Consider the following 19,415-nt stretch of genomic DNA (forward strand, 5'->3'; position numbering starts at 1 on the left):
CTGTGTACCAATCGAATGCATTACCTTTGAGATCGAACAAACTTTTTGACAAGATAAACACCATACGTTCCAGCATTGTTGCAAGTTCCAACAAAGTGTGCTACATGTTGTCTTGGATTTCCCGTGCTATCGAATTGTTGCAACTTAGGAGGTTGATAAACAACATGCATCTTCAAGTTATCAATTCTTTTCATGTACGGCTTTGCATATGTGAGAGATAATTTAGACGAATCAGGCTTATCTTTGATAGCCTCCATGATAAAGTCCTTTAATTTCTCAACGGGAATCAGACCTTCAGCGGAGACTTGAATCTCATTGGTTGTCGTTGCTTGCTTTTCAGAGGAATCTTCTTTCTCCTGTGATCTTTGAAGATTTAAAGGTGTTTGTATGGATTCTTCCTCTACTATGCTATCCAATGTATTTGTTAACTTGAAAAGTTTAGCATCTTGATCTTGCACGTGCTTTGATAAGGTTTCAACTGCTTTCATCAAATTTGCAAGTTGTTCTTCTATAGTAGAAGCTTCAATAACCATTGCTTGTATAATCGCCGTGGAGGATGAAGAATAATATGGATCATTATTAGGATAGGGATTAAAGGTCACATTAATGGAGACTAGAGGAGATCCAATGCTCAAGTCATCATCATCGGCTTGCATGAAAGGTTTCTTGGACTTAGATAAACTAAGTTGAGCAAGAGCCAGAATAATATGGATCATTATTAGGATAGAGATTAAAGGTCACATTAATGGAGACTAGAGGAGATCCAATGCTCAAGTCATCATCATCGGCTTGCATGAAAGGTTTCTTGGACTTAGATAAACTAAGTTGAGCAAGAGCCTTTTCGATCATTTCGGTGACATCGTTCCCTTTTTGGGTCGCGCTTGTAGAAGACCTTGTTACTTTTGAGGATGAAGATCCGACAATAGGGGTTGATGCGGAGGAAACTTGAGGTGTTTGTTGTCCTAAAGAGCTTACTTTGCTCCTTGTAACTGGCCCAAAGCTTACAAAGGTAATATTGAGGATGTTTTCCACATCAGCATAGAACTTGGATTTAACAGCTCTAGTGGAAGTTAATCTGGAGTTGATTTTCTTTTAAGCCATTTCGATGTTTTTGAAATTTGGTGATTGAAAAGTTGAGATGAGAGGTAGAGATTGTCCCACTAAGCATGCCAATTTGTTTGTAATAAATTTTTGACATACGAAAGATAATTGCAATCACAAACAACTATAAAGAAAAAAAGGATTTTATTGATAACATCGCGGGTTACAATTATGTTTATCCCTTGATTTTTCCCTCCGATTTGTTCTACGTGATTCGAGGGCCTTAGCGGTGTATTTCTCGAACGTAGAACTTTGAACAAGACATATTTGACAAATATTTGAAATCTTAATGAATATTCCAAGAATTTCATGAAATTTCAGAGATCGCATATTTGATCTCTTTATGCATATTCCGAGAGTTTATGAAATTATTGAAATAGTTTTTTAAGGACAATTGTAGCATTATGTATAGGCATGAATTAGGATTTGGGTGGAGTAGCTACCAAATAACCATAATGGGCTCTTGTAGAGGCCCTAGTCCAAATATTTTCATGCACTAATTTGACAATTTTTCAATGTGTGCAAATGCCCCCTACTTCAAGTTTTGTCGAAGTGTAGACTTAACGAGCCACAAAGACAAAACTTGAAGTACATGTAGAGCCAGTGGCGGACCCAAGTGGTGACTAGCAGGTTCAACTGAACCCGCTTCACAAAAAAATAATACTGTTTATATATATATATATATATATATATATATTAGGATTAAAATTGTGTAAATTTTGCATAAATATTTTATTTGAACCCACTTGACAACTACTATTTTACGACTAAATTTATATAATTTTAAGATTGAACCCGCTTGTACAAAATTTTGGGTCCGTCACTGTGTAGAGCCAACAATCTTGTGTTCAGACTCTTGCTTGATACTGCAGGCGATAATTGTACTTGTGACACTTCTCGTACTTCTGACACTTCTCGGGATGCAGTTGAACTTTTGAATAGAAGGGAATTTCTATTCCTTACTCCAATAAAATAGAGACTTGCTAATAAGCTTTCAGCTTAAGCCACGCGAGATTATCATGCCATGCTATGTTATTTTAACCTCCCTTTTTTGCTTTTGTATTTGCCTTTTTCTGTTTCCAAGTAGAATTGGAATTTGCCTTTAGACGTGCTCTTGTAAACGAAAACGTTGTCCCAACTCCAAAGGAAATTAGGATCCTACCTCTTCCTTAATATCTTGTAATTTAAGATGAGAAGGTAAGTATACACACTGAAAAATTAAAATTTGAATATTTTATGACCTTAATATCTTGGCGGTCCAAGGCCAGAGCTTCACCTGCAAATCCCGCCCTCAAACAGCAGCATCATCCATCCTGCAGCAGGGCCAGTTGAAGCTAAAGGCATGGCCTCTGTCTCCGTCACCAAATATGGACTAGATCCTAAAACCCCTGACCCATGGAAGGCCCAGGCTCAGCACCAAACCCCTCAGCCATGGTCCATGAGATAACTGATGATCCACCTGGTATATGATTGTATACGATCGAAATAGATTTTGGCCTGCGCACGACCGATCGAGTTCGAATGATAATCGATCGAAGTGAGATTTCAAGATGGGTCCCGAAGAGGGAACAAATAAGCCTCGAACCCGAGGGGCCGACCAACGTCGAGTTCGATATTATTATCGAGCTCGAATCTAAATCGAACTATGATGTAGAGTAAAACTATCAAGCTTAAACATGGACTCCGGGTCAGTTCAAGGGTCCGAGTCAGAATCAAGCTTAAGCCAAAGATCGAGAGCTCGAGTTAGAATCGGGCTCAAACCGAGATCAAGAGTCCGGGTTAGATCGGACTCACGGACAAAAGTTGTTGCAATCCCACTAGATGAGAGAATCTTGGCAGGAATTGTGAAAAAGTTGATTTATTATGGATCCCCCACTAAGTATTTTTTAATTATATTTAAAGTAAGGTCCATCTATTATAAAGAGGAGTTTTAGCATTTCTGGAAGGGCAGTTTTTTGGGGACTTCACATTGTAATTCAAGCACCATATTCTCTTATATTCGAGAGCTATTCTTTTAAGCCTCATAAACTGATTCATTTCGCTTGGTCCCAAAAATCGCTTTGTTACAACTTTGTATATTTAGTCTTCTCTGCGGTCTATATTTGATATTTTCCTTTTATCCTTACAATTTGTATTGAGCTATATCACATATCCTTAGAACTACGAATAAATTCAACTCTATCCGTTTTTCGGGTAAACAGTTTGGCGCCCACCATGGGGCTAAGGATAATAGTGGTTATTTGATACGAATCTGAAAAAACACGCCATTGTGTTTTGCGCTTATTTCCGAAAACATCTTGAATTTCGGATTAGCTACAAATAACCATCAATCAAATGGCTTCACCGATCGATAACGGGGCCGGTCTTCAAGACGAAAACAACAACTTGACACCCAGTACTGAAAGACCACTTGTGAACACCATTAGAGCTCGAATCAAAGCGCCAATTGACATCAATTTGCATGTAGCCATTGAGGCAAACCTACATGATGAACCCGAGAATAGCATCCATGGTGGCACTCGGTCTGTGCTCGAGATACTCATAACGTCGAGGAAAACGGTGTTAACTTGCGTATGATTTTCGAAATGTTACAAGCCCAACATGCAGCAATAGCTCAGCTGCAGAGCCAAACCCAACTACAAAGCAGGTCGGAGCCCAATCCACCCCGAGAAATCACCCACAGAACGGAACCAGCCATAGTGAAGTCAAATGAGCAAGAATCGGGGACTACTCCCAAAATTGCTAAATTGCTCAAGGAACTCACAAAGTGAGCCAATGATAAAAAAGTAGAAACTTATAACTCTAGGGTCGATCAGATCCCGGGAGCTCCACCAATGATAAAAGGGTTGGATTCGAAAAAATTCGTGCAAAAACCTTTTTCCTCGAGCGCAGCCCCGAAACCAATCCCCAAAAAATTCCGTATGCCCGAAATTCCTAAATATAACGGAACGACCAATCCCAACGAGCATGTCACTTCTTACACATGTGCCATCAAGGGCAATGATTTAGAAGACGATAAAATCGAATCTGTGTTACTAAAAAAATTCGGAGAGACCCTCTAGAAGGGGGCAATGATTTGGTATCACAACGTACCGCCAAACTCCATCGACTCGTTCGCCATGTTAGCGGATTCTTTTGTGAAAGTACATGTCGGCGCCATAAAAGTCGCAACAAGGAAATCGGACCTCTTCAAGGTAAGACAAAAGGATAACGAGATGCTGAGGGAATTCGTATCTCGTTTTCAAATGGAACGAATGGACTTGCCACCAGTCACAGATGACTAGGTTGTTCAGGCTTTCACTCAAGGTTTGAACGAGCGAAGTTCGACGGCTTCACGGCGATTAAATCATAACCTGATTGAATACCCAGCCATCACATGGGCCGACGTGCACAATCAGTACCAATCAAAAATTAGGGTCGAAGATGATCAATTGGGGTATGAACCCGTTGTTCGAAGGGATACTAATCGAGAACGAGGTCCGATTGGGGATCGATACTAACCGTATAACGGAAGCCACAGAGTCGGTGAATCGAGACATAACCTCAGGCAATATAACAAAAGAAGTGATCGAAGTCATGGCTCCCGGGGACTGATAAATAGAAGTAGTTTCGATAGGCCTGCCGGATCTAAGGAAGCACCTCGGTTATAGGAATATAACTTCAGCGTCGATGTATCCGCCATCGTATTGGCTATCGGACGCATCAAAGATACTAAATGGCCTCGACCCATGCAGACCGATCCTGCCCAGAGGAATCCCAATCAAACGTGAAAATATCATGGCACACATGGCCACGGAACGGAAGATTACAGGCAACTAAGAGAGGAAGTAGCCCAGTTATTTAACAAAGGGCACCTTCGGGAATTTCTAAGCGATAGGGCGAAGAGGGCGAAGAACCATTTTAAAAACAGGGATTAGGGCGAAGAGGGCGAAGAACCATTTTAAAAACAGGGATTTCGACAAGCAAAACGAACAAGAAGAACCACAGCACGTCATTCACATGATCATCGGAGCCGCCGATACCCCTCAGGGACCAGTGCTTAAACGCACTAAAACATCGATTGTGAGAGAAAAGCGATCTCGAACTCAAGATTGCACACCCATAGGGACTTTGTCCTTCAATGATGAAGATGCAGAAGGAGTGATTCAACCTCATAACGATGCACTGGTAATATCCATACTCATGAATAAAACTAAAGTTAAGTGTGTGTTGATCGATCCAGGTAGATCGGCCAACATAATCAGATTGAAGGTCGTAGAATAGCTCGGCCTGCAGGACCAGATCGTACCCGCAACCCTGGTTCTAAACGGATTCAATATGGCATGTGAAACCACCAAAGGCGAGATAATTCTACAAATAAACGTGGCCGGAATCATCCATGAAACGAATTTTCACGTGATCGAAGGCGACATGAGATACAGCGCCCTTTTCGGAAGGCCATGGATCCAAAACATGAGAGTTGTACCTTCAACCCTACACCAGGTCCTCAAATTTCCAACATCGAGAGGTGTCAAAAGAGTGTACGGAGAACAACCAGCCGCTAAAGAAATGTTCGCCGTCGAGGAAGCAAAACCAATATCCTCGCCTTCACCGGTAAAGGGATCGGGATCAGAAGGGGAACGAGATACCAAATAGAAATCACAAACATCGGCTTCGACCCAGCCAGATAACTAGAAGATCGAAGAAGACGATGATCAGAGGGTCCCTCGATCCTTCGTGATTCCCGATGACTCCAACGCCACCAAATCAACAATTGAGGAACTGGAGCAAGACATACTAATCGAGCACTGGCCCGAACGAAAGGTATACCTGGGAACGGGGTTGAGCCCCGAACTCAGGAAGAAACTTATTCAATTTCTTATTGATAACATTGATTGCTTTGCCTAGCCCCATTTAGATATAACAGGGATCCCACCGGACATAACGACGCATCAGCTAATCTTGGACCCTAAGTTCAGACCAGTGAAGCAAAAGAGAAGACCACAGTCCGAGGTAAAACACGCATTCATAAAAGACGAGGTAACTAAACTTCTCAAGATAGGGTCCATTCGGGAGGTGAAATATCCCAAATGGTTAGCCAATATAGTTGTAGTGCCTAAAAAAGGGAACAAACTTAGAATGTGTGTGGACTATAAGGATTTGAACAAAGCATGCCCCAAAGATTCTTTTCTGCTGCCCAACATCGATCGCATGATCGATGCCACGGCCGGTCACGAGATCCTCACTTTTCTCGATGCCTACTCCAGGTATAATCAAATCCAGATGAACCCGGAGGACCAGGAAAGACCATTTGTCACCAAATATGGAACATATTGTTATAATGTGATGCCCTTCGGGCTAAAAAATGCAGGGTCTACTTACCAACGCTTAGTAAATAAAATGTTCGAAGAACAAATAGGTAAATCAATGGAAGTTTATATTGATGACAAATAGGTAAATCAATAGAAGTTTATATTGATGACATGCTAGTTAAGTCCCTACGCGCAGAGGACCATCTGACCCATTTGCAGGAAACGTTCGAGATTTTGAGGAAATACAACATGAAGCTCAACCCTGACTTTTCGGGGTCGGTTTGGGCAAGTTCCTCGGCTTCATGGTGTCAAATCGGGGAATCGAGATTAACCCCGATAAAATCAAGGCCATCGAAGACATCACCATCGTGGACAGTGTGAAAGCTGTACAAAGGCTAACGGGACGGATTGCGGCCTTAGGCCGATTCATTTCGAGATCATCAGATCGAAGTCACAAATGTTTCTCCCTACTCAAAAAGAAGAACGATTTCGCTTGGACCCCGAAATGCCAACAGGCATTAAAGGAACTAAAACATTATCTGTCCAGCCCACCAGTACTACCCACTCCAAAAACAGACGAAAAACTGTGCTTATACTTGGCAGTGTCGAAGATCGCAGTAAGCGGTGTCCTAGTTCGGGAAGAGCAAGGTACGCAATTTCTCATTTATTATATAAGTCGAACCTTAGGAGAAGCAGAAACTAGATATCCGCACCTAGAAAAATTGGCACTTGCACTGATAAGCGACTCTAGAAATTTACGACCGTACTTTCAATATCACCCCATATGCGTGTTAACTACTTACCCACTTCGTAATATTTTGCACAAGCCTGAACTATCAAGCTGATTGGCCAAATGAGCCGTCGAACTTAGTGGGTACGATATCGAATATCAGCCCCGTACGACCATCAAGTCTCAAATTTTAGCAGACTTCGTGGCCGATTTCACGCCAACCCTCGTACCCGAAGTCAAACAAGAACTCTTGTTGAAATCGGGAACGTTGTCTAGGGTATGGACCTTTTTTACAGACGGGGCTTCGAATGTGAAGGGGTCTGGGCTAGGCATAGTTTTGAAGCCACCCACAAGTAACACTATTAGGCAATCTATTAAAACTACCAGGTTGACTAACAACGAGGCCGAGTATGAGGCCATGATTGCAGGTCTCGAGCTAGCTAAAAACTTGGGAGCAGAAGTTATTGAAGCCAAATGTGACTCTTTGTTGGTGGTAAGTCAAGTAAACAAAACCTTCGAAGTTCAAGAAGATATAATTTAAAGGTATTTGGACAAACTACATGTCACTTTGCACCATTTCAAACAATGGACTTTACAGCATGTTCCACGAGAGCAAAACAGTGAGGCTGATGCACTTGCGAATATCGGATCATCGGTTGAGGAAGGTGACTTGAGCTCGGGGACTGTCGTTCAACTCTTGAGATCCGTAATCGAAGAAGGTCACGCCGAGATAAATTGTACGAGCTTAACCTGGGATTGGAGAAATAAGTATATCGAATACTTAAAGAACGAAAATCTCCCATCGGACCCTAAAGATTCAATGGCCCTACGGACTAAAGCTGCTCGATTCATGTTGGCTTCAGATGGAACGCTATACCGAAGGATATTCGATGGACCATTGGCAGTATGCTTGGGTCCAGGAGATACCGATTACATCTTACGTGAGGTACACGAGGGCACTTGTGGGAATCACTCCGGTGCCGATCCATTAGTCCAAAAAATAATCAGGGCAGGATATTATTGGATCGATATGGGCAAAGATGCGAAGGAATTTGTTCGAAAATGTGACAAATGTCAAAGGTTTGCACCAATGATCCATCAACCCGGAGAGCAACTTCATTCAGTCCTATCCCCATGGCCATTCATGAAATGGGGAATGGATATCGTTGGCCCTCTGCCATCGACCCCAGGTAAAGCTAAATTCATTTTATTTATGACTGACTATTTCTCTAAATGGGTTGAAGCACAGGCGTTTGAGAAAGTAAGAGAGAGAGAAGTTATAGACTTTATCTGGGATCATATCGTATGTCGATTCGGGATACCCGCCGAAATAGTATGTGAGAATGGGAAACAATTTGTGGGCAGCAAAGTGACAAAATTCTTCGAAGACCACAAAATAAGAAGGATATTATCAACACCGTATCACCCCAGTGGGAACAGACAGGCCGAACCAACGAACAAAACTATCATTCAAAATCTAAAGAAGAGGTTGAACAACGCTAAAGAAAAGTGGAGAGAAATCCTACCCGAAGTCCTTTGGGCATATCGAACGATGTCAAAATCCAGTACGGGGGCAACCCCGTTCTCCTTAGTATATCTGAAGCATTGATACCAGTCGAAGTCGGTGAACCCAGTACCAGATATCGATACACGACAGAAGAATCAAATAACGATCCTATGAACACTAGCCTCGAATTATCGAACGAAAAACGAGAAGCTGCTCTCGTCCAATTGACCGCCCAAAAGCAACAAATCGAAAGATATTATAATCGAAGAACCAAGCTCCGCCATTTCAAGCACGGGGATTTAGTGCTAAGGAAAGTTACCCTCAATACCCGAAATCCGAACGAAGGAAAACTAGGACCGAACTGGGAAGGACCATATCAGGCTCTCGAGAACGTCGGAAAGGGATCATACAAGCTCGGCATTATAAACGGCAAACAATTATCAAGCAATTGGAATGTGTCACATCTAAAACGATACTACTTCTAAGGTACGACCTTCCCATATTCATTTACATTTCAAAACTGACCCCTGCAGAAGTCCGAACATGAGCTAAGATGGATCCTTCAATACGAAGCCTTAAGACTACGGGCTAAGAAAGTTCTCCTCTTTGCTAACATCTTATATCCAAGAAACATTCCTCTATTTGGAGATTTATTATGCAAACAGAATTAAGATAAACTCGAGCACTAAGACTACGGGCTACTTTTATTTCGAGTTCGATCAAGCACTCACTCGACCATTACGCCTACGGTCTACATTACTTCGAGTCCGAATCATTCGCTCGACTGCTAAGCCTACGGGCTACTTTTATTTCGAGTTCGAGCAAGCACTCACTCGACCATTACGCCTACGGGCTACATTACTTCGAGTTCGAATCATTCACTCGACTGCTAAACCTACGAGCTACTTTTATTTTGAGTTCGAACACTCACTCAACCATTACGCCTACGGGCTACATTACTTCGATTTCGAATCATTCACTCGACTGCTAAGCCTACAGGCTACTTTTATTTCGAGTTCAAGCAAGCACTCACTCGACCATTACGCCTACGAGCTACATTACTTCGATTTCGAATCATTCACTCGACTACTAAGCCTACGGGCTACTTTTATTTCGAGTTCGAGCAAGCACTCACTGGACCATTACGCCTACGAGCTACATTATTTCGAGTTCGAATCATTCACTCGACTACTAAGCCTACGGGCTACTTTTATTTCGAGTTCGAGCAAGCACTCACTCGACCATTACGCATATGGGCTATATTTATTCGAGCTCGAATCATTGACTCAACTAATAAGCCTTAGGGCTACATCACTTCAAGTTTGAATAAGCACTCGCCCGATTAGAGAAGCTACGAAGTCCAAATTTTATTAAGTTGTTTAAATCCTTGTGAAAACATTCATTAGGCGTGAATAAAGTCTTCACAAAACGAAAGCAAGTCGGCAAAATTGTCTATATACAAATTGTCTACATGATTGATTACAACGTAAAAATTAAAGACTAAGCTTCCTGGTCATCATCAGGAGCGGTCTCTTCTCTATCGGAGTCTCCCCCCCCGGTCCTCGGATCCGCTCTTACTCCCATCATCATCATCATCATCATTGTCATCATCATCGTCATCGGAAACCAGGGCTTCAGCATCGGCTTCGAGTTCTTTGGCCCTTTTTATCTCTTCAGCAAGATCGAAACCACAAGCATGGATCTCCTCGAGGGTTTCCCTCCGAGACCGACACTTAGCAAGTTCGGCGACCCGATGTGCTCAAGTATCGGCGGTCTCGGCTGCCTCTCTTGCTTGGACCTGGGCAGCTTCAGCATCGGCCCGATAGACGGCCACAAATGCATCTGCATCGACCTTTGCCTTTTCGGCATCAGATTCGGCCTTGGCAAGTACAGAGGCCAACCGAGCCTCGAGCTCCTCTATTCTTCTTGCTTGAACCAGGACTTTTTCCTTCATTCTCTGAAGTTGGGTTTCGGCTGATGATAACTGAGCTCGAGCAGTTTCTTTCTATGCAGCAAAGCGGTCCATACCTATTTTCCATTGCAAAGACTCCGCTTTTATCACATCGACCTCCTCACGAAGCTTCCCGATCATCTCATTTTTTTTGCTGCAACCGAGAGACCAAAAAATTAGCCATCGTTCCGATATCAAGCTCATAGGCTTTTAAAAGTATCATTACATGCTCAGACAAATCGGTCTGATCTCGATAAGCCTTGGACAACTCAGCTCGGAGGTCTTTTATTTCCTATTCTCTCTGCCCTAAGAGAAGTTAGGGAGTTCCTCTCATTAGTAACCCGTTGAAGGTCGGCCTCGTATCGACGCAGCTCGCTTTGGGACCGAGAACATGCTTCTCGATGAACTGCTGCTGCCTACAAAACAAACAAGGAACGAAGTTAACGAAAAGTAAACATGAAGGTAGTACCGACAAAATAATTTTAATGCTTACCTGATTCAAAGCCTACCACACCCCGTGAAAACGATTCGATTCATCGCCAGTACCGGCAACGTCCTCGATACCGGTAAACAGGCCACGAAAAGGATCCTCTCCATCGTGAGGCCTGTCTAGATCGAGGGCCCCCAAGGCTTGGGCTTCCCGAATCACCCCTACGAAAAAAGCGGGAAAGGTGAGCGAATCTTCGATTGCTGCTACCCCAAATGAATCACTTGGAGCATTCTCTTCGATTTGAAGGGATTCAAGGGCCCTTTCAGACATATCCCCCATCTGTCGGCTCCGATGAGATGCGTCTTCGATCTCCGATAATTCAGGGATTCCGCCCGAATCTTTCTCTGGTATATACTCAGTTCTAGGCGGAGCCTCATGAAGCATTATCGATCCTTCTGCCGATGGGGCATCGGTGGTTCTCTTCGTTCGGGCCGCCAACGCGGACCCATCGTTTTCTTCTTCTTCTCCATCCCTTGGACGTAGAACTGATTCCACGGTCAAAGGAATGACATTCTTGTTCGGCTTACGAGCCGTCCTCTTCTTCGATTTTTGATCTTCGGGAACAGAGGCTCTTTTCCTTTTATTTCCCTTCACCGGCTTTGGGACAGAGGCCAAAGTTTCTTCCTCGTTGGACAAGGGCCTCAAAACCGCATCTTTTCCCAAACCTGCATATGGAAAATTTTATTAAAATATTTAGAAACCGCCTCGTTCGAATTATCAAAGAATATGAGAAAGGGGCTTACCATGATTTTTGGCCTCCCACCGACCCTTTGACAAATCACGCCATGAACGCTCGGCGTATGTGGAGGTCGAAACAAGAGCTCGTACCCAGTTCTTTAGATCTGGAACTGCTCCGAGCATCCAGGGAACCAATACATCACAAAAAGAAGAGTGTCGATGAGAAAAGAAATGAAAGAACAAAATAGAAGGAACAGCAGGATCACACTTACGTTTCATATTCCACTCCTCGGGAACGGGCATCTTTTCGGTCGGAATCAGGTCCGAAGTCCTCACTCGAACGAACCTGCACATCCAGCCCCGATCTCTGTCCTCATCAATGCTCGAGAACAGAGCCTTGGTAGCCCGACACTGAAGTTTTATTAACCCTTCTCGAAAAAGTTGAGGACGTACAATCGGATAAGATGGTCGAGGGTGAACGGCATCCCCTCGATTTTGCTCACAAAGTATCGGATCAGGATAACGATCCGCCAAAAAGAAGGATGGACCTGGCCTAGGGTTATTTGGTATTGACGACAGAAGTCAATAATAACGGAATCGAGGGGACCTAACGTGAAAGGGTAAGTATACACATTCAAAAACCCTTTCATGTAAGAAGTAATATCTTCGTCAGAAGTAGGAATTATTATTTCTTTTTTATCCCAATGGCAATCTTTCTTTAGCTGCTTGAGGTGCTTCTCGGTTATCGAACATGTGTACCTCGATACTGGCTCACATCGGCCAGGGACCGATGAGCCTTTATCGACCTTAAAATCAGAAGTAAGAACACACTCCCCAGAACACACGCCCCAGGAACGCACTCCTCAGGCCGTGGTTCTGCCGTTGCCTCATCGGCGACACACTGTGAAGATGAAGCCTTCTCTTTCTGAGGAATGGTTTGTGATGTTTTCGCCATTTTCGAATTCAAAGGTGCGGAATAGAAGAAAGTGAAAAAGATTTGGTAGAATTGAAGAGGGGCTTTTGCAAAGAGAAACCATAGATTTACGGGTAAGTCAGAGAATACGGAAAGGGACTTGAAAAATTTGGAAGATTGAAGATATAAAAGTGGTAAATGATAAGAGGAAGCGTTATTTATAGGTTTAAGCGATGGCGGTTCAGTATCAGCGGTGGTCGACCGCCATCTGACATACATTATATGCCTTGAAAGACTAAACCGACGGAACAGCTATCACATACGTCATGATCGAGCCTGATGGAAACGTCAGGTTATAATCCGATCGAGCCGTTAAAAGATCATATCGTTTCTCACCACATTTTTTCTGAGAAACGAGGGGACTATCTGTATACGGTCGAAATAGATTTCGGCATGCGCACGTCCGATCGAGTTTGAATAATAATCGATTCAAGTGAGATTTCGAGATGGGTCCCGAAGAGGGAACAAACAAGCATCGAACCCGAGGGGCCGACCAACGTCGAGTTCGATATTGTTATCGAGCTCGAATCTAAATCGAACTATGATGTAGAGTAAAGCTATCAAGCTTAAACATTGACCCCGGATTAGTTCAAGGGTTCGAGTCAGAATCAAGCTTAAGCCAAAGATCAAGAGCTCGAGTTAGAATTGGGCTCAAGCCGAGATCAAGAGCCCGGGTTAGATCGGACTCACGGACAAAAGTCGTTGCAATCCCACTAGATGAGAGAATCTTGGCAGGAATTGTGGAAAAACCGATTTATCATGGATCCCCCACTGAGTATTTTTTAATTATATTTAAAGTAAAGTCCCTCTATTATAAGGAGAAGTTTTATCATTTCTGGAAGGACAGTTTTTTGGGAACTTCACATTGTAATTCAAGCACCATATTCTCTTATATTCGAGAGTTATTCTTTTAAGCCTCATAAACTAATTCATTTCGCTTGGTCCCAAAAATCGCTTTGTTACAACTTTGTTTATTTAGTCTTCTCTGCTGTCTATATTTGATATTTTCTTTTTATCCTTATAATTTGTATTGAGATATATCACATATCCTTAAAACTACGAATAAATTTAACTCTATTTATTTTTCGGGTAAACAGTGATGTCATATCAATGATCCCACAAAGATCAGATGATAACTGATCTGATAAACTGAATATCAAAACCTGTGAAACATACCTCACTGTTTCGCTTTAAACACACTAAGAATTGCTGTAAACAACACCATCCTTAATGACCAGGAGAAAATTCACGTTCACACTACTTGTAACTACTAATAATCTAAGCTAAAGGAGAAAGGAATAAAAATGCAATGGAGGAAAATGAAGCAATAACAGATATCCATTCATAAGCTGATCATTATCTATTATATATAGCTACAAGTGGCCACAAACAACTGTTAGCCATAACATCATTCTGTAACTAGAACTATGAAGCTATTCTTCTGCGGCTAAACTCGAGATCCAGAACTTGTTAATATTTGAACGATGCATCGTACACCAATTTAGCTACTGCAAGCATCAAAACTTGACTAACTCCACCAAGTCAAGCGGTAGCAAAAAACTGGGCAATACATCCACCACGGCCACTTCGTATAGCCGTAAGTCTGAGCAAAAACTTCCTTCCATCCAAGGACAAGTTTGAAGATGAGGAGAACAACTGACTTTGCTGGTTTCCAAATACCCTGAAGAATCCACTGGTATTTTCTATAACATGATTCTTTGCACGACCGCTGGGGCGTTGAGCTAAACCCATATGTTCAGCAGTAATCAGAATCATTTATACCACCAGCCTCGCGAAGAAGACAACTTGAACCAGGAAGTAGACACTTGCTCAAACAAAACATAAACTACGACTTGACGCTATATTCTAACATGATCAGTGCCTCAAACATTTTATTCACTACCTAATGTAGAAACTTTGGGAGAATGCGCTAAAAGGCCCTTCTCCTTTTGAAACCAGAACCATTTGATTGTTGAAGTTGAAAGTTCTGCAAAGGGGAGTAACTAACGTCAGACTCGAACACTGCACAATCAAATGGATTCTGGAGAGTTTTTGTCGGCCAGTAAAGTCCAGAAGCTGTAGGCGGTGAAGGAATTTGTGGCACAGCCCAACATGTCTCCGGCACCTCACTAAAGCACTTATCACCTTCAACTTCAGCATCTCTTAAGATTGGGGAGCTATCTGATTCTCCAACCTTTCCACTGTCAGCCTGATAGATTTCAAGGAATGGAAAAACTAAAATTAGGTACCACATTGAAATCTGTCTACTGCGGTAAAATATATTGATAGCCCATTGAAAAGACTATGTAACTTATACAAGCATGATAGTGAATCTACACTACGGGCTGTCATCAAAGTGGCAACTCTACAGGAAAGTAGAGATAGGTGAAAAAACAAATACGATACACGATAGTGCTTTCCAACTCTCTCAGTTTGACCCACCTTATCCTCGCCACGTGATGGTAAAGTGAAACTCAATTTTCACCTTAAGTAAGCTACATCCGCCAATATGCCACCACAGATATAAATACAGATACAAGATAAATACTAATCACATAGGGACAATTCTTTGACAGCTACACATATTTTCCCATTAGCTGTAACCAGAAGTCTCCGACTCTTCATTACTCTTCATCTCTCATCTCGATACTTCTCAAGAGTTAGAACTCCCACCACCTGAGAGTTTGCCAAAGTGACACAGTCATCCACCAAGACAGCATTTTCAATCACAAAGTCTATGATCTTGGTCCGTCTGGACTTGGTGACTGACGCAGTTGGCATAAGACTGTACCTAGACCTGCCTTTCCCACTCCAAGATTTATATGGGAGGTTCACACCTTCCGCGTAAGGTTTAGCTCTATTCAACTTTAGCTAGTGGAACCAATAGATTGTGTTACCAGAAACTTGCCATCAGATGCTTCCTTGTCTCCATATCAAAATGAATTCCTTGCAGTAAGTCAAATAGTTATTAAGGCAGATAATGTACATACAACTAAACCCAAGAGTGCACATGACTGAAGCATGAATGCCACGCCAACAAAGCTCAATCAGAAGCTTCCACATATCCATATGGAAACGAACACCGCGCAAATGCCTTAATACTACATGTATACAAAATTACATGCACATAACAAAGGCATACAGGCCATACTCCAGCAAGAGACCTGTACGTGTATCCGCTGGCATACACAGTGCGTAACTCTACATTTGGATGAAGATAGACGCAATACCATCGTGTACAATAAATTCAAAGATAAAAAGAACTAAAACCCTTCTTACCAAAAGATGAGGAAAAGGGATAAGACATAAATCATACCTTAGATGATCCATAATCCATGTATCCGTAGTTCTGATTGAAATCACCCATTCCAAGAAATTCATCAAACTGCCATTGTGGAATGATTCCAGCCGTAGAACCTCCAACCAATGAAAGACTACTACGTGCAAAATCCTCAACCCCACTAGCCTGGACAGGCAATACGTCATTACACGGAGCATTTGATGACATGGGTGCAGTTCTCTTAGAAATCGGAGGAGATTCTGGCTCCAACACCTTCTGGACAGAATGTGACTTCCCTGAGGATGCTGATGCAGCAGGATTGATAGGTTCAAGTCCCACTTTGACTCCGGTCAGCAAAAATCTCTGGTGAGCCGAGACATAAGCATTTGCTGTGTGAATATAAATGTCACATTTTCGGCAGAGCAAAGCCCGATCCTCAAGGCAAAAGAAATAGCCAACAGTTTCCTGTACAAAATAGCATCTCTTACTATCAGTATAAAAGTGGAGTTTCTTTAGGAAATAGGCATGAATTGTGTACAAGCTCAATGATGCTGAAGCATATACATATATTTTTTGTTTCATTTTGTGAATTACCATCATGACATGTAGAAGTGAAGAAGATTTTCATAGGTGGATGGAACTACTCTAATAGATCTGATAAAATATAACTGCTTTGGCGCAACACCATGTGCCTTGCCACGTCTCTGGCTATCAGGAAAAGTTCCATAACTTGCTTTCACCTACAATTAATGCTCGCTAAAAAGCTATAATAATCCCCTTGATCTTGGCTGCTAACCATCCTTACACTGTCTGAATGAAAGTCACGAGCATGAGGGTGATGCTCTACGATGCCAGCCCCTAAAAATAAGGGCTCCATCATTAAGAATCAGACACCTTCTGCCTTCCTCTGTTACTCGAAATGGAAAGGCGGAATAATGAAAAGGAACACTATATCAAGTCGCCAAGTTTGGCCGAACCCGATAGCTTCTTCTCAAAAGAGTATATCTGTGTTAAAAAATTCATTAAATATGTGTAAGTATTAAATTTAAAACTTAGCTATTAGCACTCTATGTTGTTCTAAAATCCAGAACTATGAAGTTGAAATCCTGACTCCAAAAATTCATTAAGTATGTGTAAGTATTAAATTTAAAGGCATCTCTGTCAATGCATAAAAAGCATTCAACAATACTCCAAAAATTCCCAGCATGTTGCAAAGGTCAAAGGTACAATGTTGAAGGTAACTAATAAACGAAGAAAAAAGAGAGAGCGGTATTGCAGCAGCCAGAATTTAAGTCAAACGTAAATACTATATTAACTAACCGAATGTGCGTAGTCCTCTCTTGTCATAAAACATACAGATAAATAAAAAATACTCGCTCCGTTCTAGTTTATGCGAACATATTTCTTTTTTTGTCCGTTCTAAAAAGAACACCCCTTTCTAAATTTAAAAACAATTTAGCTTAAACTTATAATTCTACCCTTAATGAGAAGCTTTTATAACCACACAAATACTCTGGCCCCCTTTTAATCTGTGTAGGACCACAAATTTCAAAAGTCTTTATTCTTTTCTTAAACTCCGTGCCCAATCAAACAAGTTCACATAATTGTAACGGAGGGAGTACTACTTATCTACTTATCACCCCCACCACCCCAAAAAGAAAAAGATATGGGATTTCACAACTTACTACTCTATAGTGCATATATTTGTAAAAACAAGACAAAGATCATGTCTTTTCCTTTGATCGAATTATGCTAGCAGGCAGAACAAAAAACAAACAACAGATACAGCAACTGTACACTCGAGGAAATACATCGAACAAACACCTCAGACTATACAAACTCAACAAACTTAATATAGAAACTAGCAATAGATAAATAAAAGTCAATTTTACCTGGCAGATGTCACACTTGGGCATGGGTGAAGATGAAGCAGAAAGAGGCACTCTCTGGTGCTTACTAGCAAGTTTATTTGCAGCATGAACTTTATCATCACATGACCAACAAAGAGCTGCCTCGTCCGCACAGCACAAAACCCTCGCCTCTGCTGACTCACACACGTTACACTGAATCTTCATCCTTAAAAAATCCGCCTTACCACCATCCAAAAAAACACAAGCAAGAGAGAAAAAACTAAGATCTGCAAGTGAAATGGTGAAAAGGGGTTGTGGGGGTGTCTTCTTTGTAAAATTGGTGCCTGCCACAACCGCCGAGAGGCAACTTGGATTTAAAAGAGGTGTGTAGTGAGGTGCAGACTGATGTCTTTACGGTTATGTTTCCAAAATGTTGGATTTTTTCTTGACAGAAAGGCTGTTGTACACGTGTCAGACTGTAGGGTGGTGACCAGCTGAGCTGGCTAGGGCTATAAGGGGATATCTGGCAGTGCCACGCGCTCTAGTCAGACTCACAAGTCTTGGTTTGAGTTGGGGGAATTGCTGAAATTCGAAGCATACTGAAGAATCTTTATGGATATCCATTTGTGGATAAACAACAAAACTGTGACATCCTCGCTAACCTCAAAGGTGCTGTTTGAGGATTATAGGCAGGGAGCTAAAAAAGGAACCACGTGAATAACTACTACTACTTGTCAGTGAGGAGACTACCTGTTGGTGCTCGGATGAGCCAGATTGTCAATAGTTATACTGACGAAGCGTCCACGCGTGCTTGGCCTCCGAGCAAGCCTATTTGGAGCAGGGCAGCATAGAATAGTAGTCTTCTAGGAGGATCGGATTTAGTATATTTCGAATTGAAAGTTCGGATATCGAATTCTATAAAATACAATCCGAATCTAATCTGAATTGACATCGAATTGGATTAAATTTTAAAGTTTGGATCGAATAAATATTTTGTATTTTCAGATGAGATTGTACGTATTATTAAGGCTTATCACTGTGTCAACCTTTCTGGTGTAGGTTCTGAAAATACTTATATAAAAAATGAAAAACACCACCTTTAAGCTCTAAGAAAGAGGAATCTTCCAACCATGGAACCAATAATAATTAACAACCATGTTAGAAAGAGACAAGGGGTCAGTCTTACCATCGACTAAGGATGTGCGTTGTCTGGTCGTGACGGAGAATGGAAATCGAAGGAACAAAGAATTGAGAGAGAGAAAGTATCGATATAACCTAAGTGGCTAAGTCTAAAAAATGAAATAAGAAAGAAGACTTGACCCTAAAACTTTAGTCTAGTATTTATATAGGTCCATATAAATTCGGATTTCGGGTTAGATTGGATTAAAACTATACCAATCCGGATATTCGAATTTTTTAAAAACATAATCCATATCCGATCCAAATATCCGAAATCCGAAAATTCGAATAGAGTGGATCGGTTCAGATTTTTGGATTTCCGATCCAAATGCACAGCCCTACTTCTAGGTAATTGTGTGGGTAGAGCAGGTTTGGAGTGGCTGAC

General features: G+C 41.8%; 1 protein-coding gene across 2 annotated transcripts; it reads right to left on the reverse strand.

The window, feature by feature from the left end:
* Positions 1-14,041: 14,041 nt before the first annotated feature.
* LOC104108283 (B-box zinc finger protein 22-like) lies at positions 14,042-18,497 on the reverse strand. 2 transcript variants are annotated; one of them, XM_070177242.1, is made up of 4 exons: positions 17,894-18,034; positions 16,596-17,006; positions 16,038-16,466; positions 14,042-14,930 (listed from the first exon to the last, which is right to left on the reverse strand). In XM_070177242.1, the coding sequence occupies exons 2-4, from the start codon at positions 16,599-16,601 to the stop codon at positions 14,652-14,654; spliced, it is 714 nt and encodes a 237-aa protein (XP_070033343.1). In that variant the 5' UTR covers positions 16,602-17,006; positions 17,894-18,034; the 3' UTR covers positions 14,042-14,651. The 2 variants fall into 2 exon arrangements, with proteins under 2 accessions (XP_070033343.1, XP_009615578.1); XM_009617283.4 differs by lacking the exon at positions 16,596-17,006 and having other exon boundaries at positions 17,894-18,497.
* Positions 18,498-19,415: the final 918 nt, after the last annotated feature.

Source organism: Nicotiana tomentosiformis, chromosome 6, assembly GCF_000390325.3.
Source record: "Nicotiana tomentosiformis chromosome 6, ASM39032v3, whole genome shotgun sequence".
NCBI lineage: Eukaryota > Viridiplantae > Streptophyta > Magnoliopsida > Solanales > Solanaceae > Nicotiana > Nicotiana tomentosiformis.